Genomic DNA, 7,398 nt, shown 5'->3' with positions numbered 1-7,398 from the left:
TAGTGCAGTTCATAACTTCCACAGACTCTTTCATTTTAAAATTAAGTGCTGTTCAGAATCACAAACCACCCAATTTAATTTAGTGTAAGCTCCTGCTGGTTTACACTCTGCAGTTTTCAGTCTCCAGCGTTTTCTGTTCAGCTCATTTACATAAGAATTCCCCGTCCCACATCCCTAAGGTGTCCTCCACAGTCTGGGGCTCATTTAGATGGCGTTAAATGCTTCTGAAAACACATTCCGTGTCTTGTGCTTCATGTTCCTCCTTTAATTTAATTCTACTACTACTGCCACCACTAATAACTTAAAACAGGTAAGAATAGTTAAAGGTGAAACAACATTCGCTGGGGAAGACTGGCAGCTCAGAGCGATTAAAAGCGAGGAATAAAGAAAATTGAAAGCATATCAATCAAAAGCAAAATAATAGGATGGTTAAAAAAATATGAAGGACACCATAAAAATGACTCACAGTGGAAGAACAGAAAAATCCTGCTCATAAAAACATGTCTTAAAGAGAGATTTAAATGATGACAGCGTGGTGGCCAATCTGATCTCGTCAGGAAGGTTGCTCCAAAGAATGAGGGCTGAACTGATCTTACTGAGTCTCCTAAGCTGGAGTGGACTTGACATGCTTATTCAGGCTGAGGTGCTGAGGTGGTTATATAAAGTGATGCAGAGTTGTTGCTATATTGGTCCAACTTTACTGTCAAGGAGCTCTGATGTACAGTATTATGTGTGGGTTAGCTGAATTGAGGAAGATCCCCCACCCCCCCACCCCCGACATCTAGCTGCAGGAAGTTCTGTGACATCCAGCATTTAACATCTTTCAGTGTGTTGAGTTCATGGTTGTCATTGGGGTTGAGAGATACGCAGCTGCATAGGAGTGGATCACATGCCCTGGGGGTAATGTGCATAAAGAAGACAGGAGAGGTCTGAGGACAGACCCCTGAGGTACCCCACAAGTCAGGCAACCCGCTCAGCTGCTGAACATCAGGTTTGTGGTTTGAAGTTCATCAGTTTTTCTGGGTCTTTTAATGTGAACTGCTGTTCAGCTCTGAGTCTGATGTGATCCCATGACTGCAAGCCAGCACAGAAACACAGAGGTGCTGCTGATACAATGGGGTGCTGAGTTTGTTTAATTTAACCCACAGTAAACCCACTGTAACTTGAATAAAAACACATTGTTAGTTAGGTTTCTATGGATGTTTATGAGTATTTCTGTAAATGGTAGAATTCAATGTGAAGTTGAAAAATACAGAAAAATCTGTATCTGTTGTACTGTATTTTTACAGATTTTCTTTATTCAGTGTGGGGGCTTTTTGCTGTATTTTTACTTGCACTTCTTATACTTGCTCTTCTATTTTGGATACTTCAGAATAAAGCTGGTATCTATCTATCTATCTATCTATCTATCTAGATAAAAAATTAAAGTAATAAAATATTAAATCACAAACAACATAAGGCAAAATTAAGCTAACAACACTAAAAAAAACAGCGTTTTTATTAAAAAAGGGTACAAATGAATAAATACATAAAGAAAAAATATCTTGAAAAAGAAAAATCAAAACCAGAAAACTGATCCAAGCTACATTGTTTCATCCTCAATAACTCAAGATTAAAGGATTAAAAATCATAGGGCGAATCCTTGGATCAGACCAGCAGGTGGCGCAGTGACACCACAAAAAATATATTCATGCAGGAACGCCAATAAATTTTCTATTTTCTGTGGAAGGATGATGCCTTTAAATCAGTAATTCCACACTGTCAACACAACAGTCTAATAAACAGACGGTTTGTCTTTGTTTGATAATCTGATAAATATGTGCTTCTTTCCAGTGAATGAATTTTTACTTGTATCCCTGACTGCAAAATTCACCTTTAAATGTTCATTTATTACCAACATTCATTTATAACGTCTGTAATCTTTGCACAGGCTCCAGGCGAGTTTAATCAATCGAAAAGAAATTCCTGCACAGAGAAAAGTGAAGCCTCTAAATAGTTTCATTTTCATTTTTATTTTTGGTGAAAAGCTAGACCCTGGAATTCCCTGGAAAACCCCTGAATCTTTTCTTCATTTAACCCCCTCTTTAAAAGTCCACAATATTTTAACAAAAGCCAGGACTCCCCCCTCGCTCTGCATGTGGCCCAAACGGCTGTTTCAGGATGCTGTTCCAACATGCCCTCTCTGCAGGTTTTACTACAGCAAGCAGGTGCACTGTGGGGCCGCTGGAGGGAGTCTGAGACCTGGTTTAACATGCAGAGGGTCCATTTCAGGCCTGCTAAGGTGGACCTGATGGTACACAGGGACACGTTTGACCGCTCTAAGTGTGGCGTGAAAAATGCATGTGGCAGAAACAAGGAACTTGCATTCATGAATGTTATTATTATGCTTTAAATGTTGATATAATAGACTAGCGTTCTGCACGCTGTTTCAGGCTTCAGGTGATAAACAGCTCTGATCCTATAACTAGGGATATTTTTATCCCGGTTGGAGGCAGAGGTGTAGGAGCTGAAGCTTCCAGGACAAAAGCGTGCGCTGCAGCAGCAACAGAGCCTCAAACAGTTTGCAAGAAAACAAAAAACAAACATGTCTGTGATATAAAAGAGAAACAGAAGTGTCATCTGAGCTTCTCGTGAATTTCGCCTCGTGCTTATCAGAGAGCGCCTTTTCCCATTTCATTTAACCTTGCTGTTGCACAACGTGCAGCCAGGCTGCCGTTACACAATGCTGAGTCCGCTAAGCGCGTGCTCGCACGCGGGGCCGGTCAGCTGCTCCAGCTTCCTTTTTGTAACAACCTGACTTTGATATATCAGTAATCCGTGTATCTCAGCGGCTGTGCCGTTGTGTTTGGAGGTTTGTGCATGAACATGATGCGAAAGCTGTGTCACGGTGAGGTTTCATATTATTCTGGCTGTGAATTTTTGAGCTGAAGGAACAGTTTCTCCCAGTACGGAGGGGGGGGAAGATCTGGAAATTCCTCCACTCATAAAGAAAATCTACCAGTAAACAAACTGAGAGAGAGAGAGAGAGAGAACGCGGTGTAGGAAGAAGAGGAGGGAGAGAGCGGGGGATTCTCCGAAACCACCAACGTGGGATCACCAGCGTCTGCTGTGGCTCAGCAAATGGGCGCAGAGAACGGGGGATGCACTGATGAATGCGGACCAATGAACGAGCGAGCCACTGGGCGTGGCGACGCCTACAATGAGAGCGAATATAAACCAGAGAGTTTCGGCTCACAGAAGCAGAGAGCGTCTTTCTACTCACGGACTCACAGTACGCGGAATTTGCTCAGTTTGACCGTTAACGGACTCTGTAAGGACCTTTGTACGATTTGGATTACCGCATTGTTGGGACGTTATATCAGGAATTTAATAGTACAGCCGCCGTCCGCGCTGTGGATATTTCTTCTTATCCTGGATCTTGTGGATTATTTTACTGACTTCAATATGACTTTGGAAGAGGTCGTTGGATCAAACAGCACCGAGAAAAAGTAAGTTTCGGTTGTGCGTGATGCGTAATTACGCAGTAGTACATTCCCTCTGACATTATAGACCACTTTATATTTGAGTTTATAATCCTCGGTTAGACTTTAAAGGTTGTATATGCATGCTTAGTGTACCGCCGGGGTTTATCTGTAGACTTTAGAGCTGTTTGCCGTAGTTTTGTCGTGTTGTGCGCACATTTCTAACCGCCTCCGCTTCTCTGCAGGATGGAGACGGTGAGTCAGGCTCTGGAGGAGCTACTGGTCGCGGCTCAGCAGCAGGACTGTGTCACGGTGGGAGTCTACGAGTCCGCCAAACTCATGAATGTGTAAGTATGAGTTTCATTTTCTTCACCTTAATTAACCGTACCAGCAGTTCTGATATCAGAAATATATGATTTCATAAATAAATGTTGATGCCAATATTAACCGGGTCTTTCCTACTTCTGTCCTGCATACAGAGACCCGGACAGCGTGGTGCTGTGTATCCTCGCCACTGATGAGGAGGATGAAGATGACATAGCGCTGCAGATCCACTTCACGCTGCTGCAGGCTTTCTGCTGCGACAACGACATCAATATCGTGCGGGTGTCCGGCATGAGGCGGCTGGCTCAGCTGCTGAAGGAGGACACCGAGGACAGCAACAGCAATGAACCCCGGGACCTGCACTGCATCCTGGTCACTGTAAGTGCCAACTTCCCTTTGCGATACACAGATTAAAAATAACATATGTGCATTAGATTATAATGTATAAATAATTGAATAAATAGTGTGCTTCCAAGAGTCTAACCGTCCGTCCCCGCTGTGTTTGCAGAACCCTCCGGTGCAGCCTCTGCAGTGCCAAGCCCTGCAGGACGTCGGCAGCTTCTGCGAGGAGAGCCGCTGCAGCAATCAGTGGGTCCCCTGCCTGGAGCTGCAGGACCGTTGACTGGAGCCGGGCCCATCCGAGCAGAATCAGACCGCTGGGGAGCGGTGAGAAAGAGTGAAAACAATCAAACCTGTGCAAGAGTAATAGGGTTTGAATTGTTCTGCTGTACCGGACCGAATCAAACCGGAAGCCTGGTGGGGTAGGTCGTTTTGACCTTGTGGAGCACGTGAAACGTCGGTGCCGGTAGTGGTTGTGGAAGCTGGACCAGACTGAGCAGGAAGCCCCAGTCATGGAGCTGCAGAGGGGGAGACGGCGTTGGGGAAATATGAGGACTTGAGTGACACAACTGGATGTCATGTGAATGAGCTGAAGAGCTGCACATAAAGCTCTGGACTACCTGTGCTGCAGGTGTGACAGGTGCTCTGCTCACCTTTTTACTGCACACGAACTTTGTCATGATGTGATGTTACACACTGATGTGATGCCTGTTTAAGTAAGCACATTTAATATGAGTCTGCTTGATACATGATGTGATGGAACAGCCTCGAGTGAGAAGTGAGGCCACATTGTGACTTATTCTGTTTGGTCAATAAAGTGTTGATGGAAATATAATTGATTTCTGAGTGGTTCATCCTGTGTGTGTGTGTGTGTGTGTGTGTGTGTGTGTGTGTGTGTGTGTGTGTGTGTGTGTGTGTGTGTGTGTGTGTGTGTGTGTGCTTGTTTTACCTCATTATAGGGGACTTCTTTCATTCTTAAAGTGTATGAGGACACTGGTTTAAAATTATTCATTCTGTCACTGAAGGCCACAAGCTCCAGAATTCAGAGTGCTTAGGAAGACAAACACTGACATGCAGTGTAGGGGTCCAGCAACAAATGGCCCCATGGGTCCCGGAGACTAATCAAGTTCTGCTGAAGTCCTCAAATTTGTAGAAAGACAAACATTTCTGGGTCCAGTTTGTTTTTCATAATTGTAGATGATAGGTGACTCTTTAAAGGACATCCCACTAATTTTGCACAAAGTTCAGTTCTCTATTCTGAGGAAGTCATCAGTCTGAAAACATCGTAGAACAGACAAAGATACAGTACAAGCTTCAAGAACTGTCACAGTGAAACCATACCACCTTTAAAAGCCCAAATATGACAAACAGCAAATCAAAGAATTTTGAGATTTTTGTTTTGAAGCATGCCAGAAATAAGTGATCTTTTCTATATGAAAAAAATCTTTTAATATGTTACTCCAACACATCTAAAATACCAACAAATAATCTAAATTCTATATTTAGTCTTAAAAGTGAGCTGATGCAGCACAGTGGGAAACGTGCTTCCTTCTTGGAAAACTGCTGCATGCATTTTTCAGAAGGAAAACCCCTTTGATGTGTCAGTTAAATTTAGATTTTAAGTGGTTTGCATGATGCATACAGATGGTTTATCTATTCCATTTCAATCTTGACTGAGACTCTGCCGGGATAAAAATGGATGAAAACACGGAGGAGGGTGTTGGTGGACGTTTTCACACCACCTTGGTTTCCATGGTGATGTTGGATTGTGTGTAGTTTATTCCTGTCCTGTGGGAGTGTGGCTGCCGTGTTTGGAAGAGCTTATGTGTGTGTGTGTGTGTGCACTGAATAAAGGAAACAGCAAAAGAAAAAAGAAAGCACTAGAAGCTTGTAACTTTGGACTTAAGGTTCTGGCTTGAGGGCTAACACAACATGTTCAGTATATTTATGACATGACATTAAACGAGATTTAAAGTAGATGTGAACAGCCTGTTACTGGTTCCCTGGAGTGTTACTGACCCTTGATGTGCGCTGAACTTTTTCTCTGAGACATTCTGTGTATGAAAAAGAACACCAAGTTCTTCCAGTTGTGTGCGTGTGCAAAACCTGAGCAGTAAAATAAAGCTCAGCCTGCAGCCAACTCTGCCCATGATGTCACATCCTAATGTCACATCCTGTTCTAACCCCTCCCTGTTATGGATTTGACAGGGACTCTGCCACTTTGCTGACGCCACAGGTCTGATTGTTTTGGCAGCCAACCCATCTTTGCTGAGACCTGCAGCTCAGACATGGCCGGGACTCTAAATTCTCCAGGTGATTGACAGCTGAGCCCAGCCAGTCTGCTGCAAGGATTCAGTCCTCAAATGATCAGCTGCCTGCTGAAGGAAAATATATTACTAGCAACAATATAGGACTGACTTGAGTAGAATAGTATTTGTATTTAACTACTGACACAGTTTACTAAACAAATAAAATTCCCGCACTCATAGCCTACAGTTAGCTTTCATGTTCTGTTAGCTTGCAGCTATCTTTCAGAGACATTGCTTGTGTTATTTCTTTGGTACAGTCTGATTTGTTGTCTGTAAAGTTTCACTTTTGGGAAGTTTTCATTTCATTTCATTGCAGCATTTGCTCCGAGCTGCCCAGCTTTCACCCACGTTCATCTGCAGAACTCTAAATGCAACTCTGCTTTCAATAAATGTCAATGATGTAATTTACAATAGAAAATACTTTAATTATATTTACTGCGTTTATTGATCTTTAGTGAGTTTGGGCAACAAAGGGAACTGCAAGGATCTTGAAGGAAACAGAAAATAAAGGATGGGGAAAAGCCTCCACTTGGCTCCCAACACAGGAGTGTCAAAAACTGCAGTTCCTCTAATGAGGAATTCAAAAAAAACTTTAAAAGTCAGTCAGGGGAGACCGACACAGGCAGCTATAGCTGCTACCTGCCTGCTTCAGAGTTACTGATCTTGACTTTTCTACCATGTTGTGGTATTTTTAGTGTATGGCTTACACAGCTCATCCAAGTTCAGTGTTAGGGCGTAAAATTCTAGTGTTTTGCACTAATTACCAGATATGTGTAGTAGCCAAAATGATAATGATGAGAATGGGAGTAATGGGAGTCTATAACACAATATTTGTCTTTTTTCAACACCTTTTATTGCAAAGCAATAGAAAATGTCAGACTTTGCTTTTGTGGATTTTAAAATGATTTCTTGGAGTGTTTGGTTGAGAATTGTGCAACATTTGAGAAGATTCATGAAACCTCATC

General features: G+C 42.8%; 1 protein-coding gene across 1 annotated transcript; it reads left to right on the top strand.

The window, feature by feature from the left end:
• Positions 1 to 3,105: 3,105 nt before the first annotated feature.
• Positions 3,106 to 4,959, top strand: LOC115779403 (growth arrest and DNA damage-inducible protein GADD45 beta-like). Its single transcript, XM_030728048.1, has 4 exons — positions 3,106 to 3,488; positions 3,707 to 3,808; positions 3,941 to 4,163; positions 4,294 to 4,959. Exons 1-4 carry the CDS (start codon positions 3,121 to 3,123, stop codon positions 4,405 to 4,407), a joined length of 807 nt encoding a protein of 268 aa, XP_030583908.1. The 5' UTR covers positions 3,106 to 3,120; the 3' UTR covers positions 4,408 to 4,959.
• The last annotated feature ends 2,439 nt before the right edge of the window (positions 4,960 to 7,398 follow it).

Source organism: Archocentrus centrarchus, chromosome 4 (assembly GCF_007364275.1).
Source record: "Archocentrus centrarchus isolate MPI-CPG fArcCen1 chromosome 4, fArcCen1, whole genome shotgun sequence".
In the NCBI taxonomy this organism is placed as follows: domain Eukaryota; kingdom Metazoa; phylum Chordata; class Actinopteri; order Cichliformes; family Cichlidae; genus Archocentrus; species Archocentrus centrarchus.
Note: the sequence above shows the minus strand (reverse complement) of the source record. Positions and strands in the feature narration are given on the sequence as shown.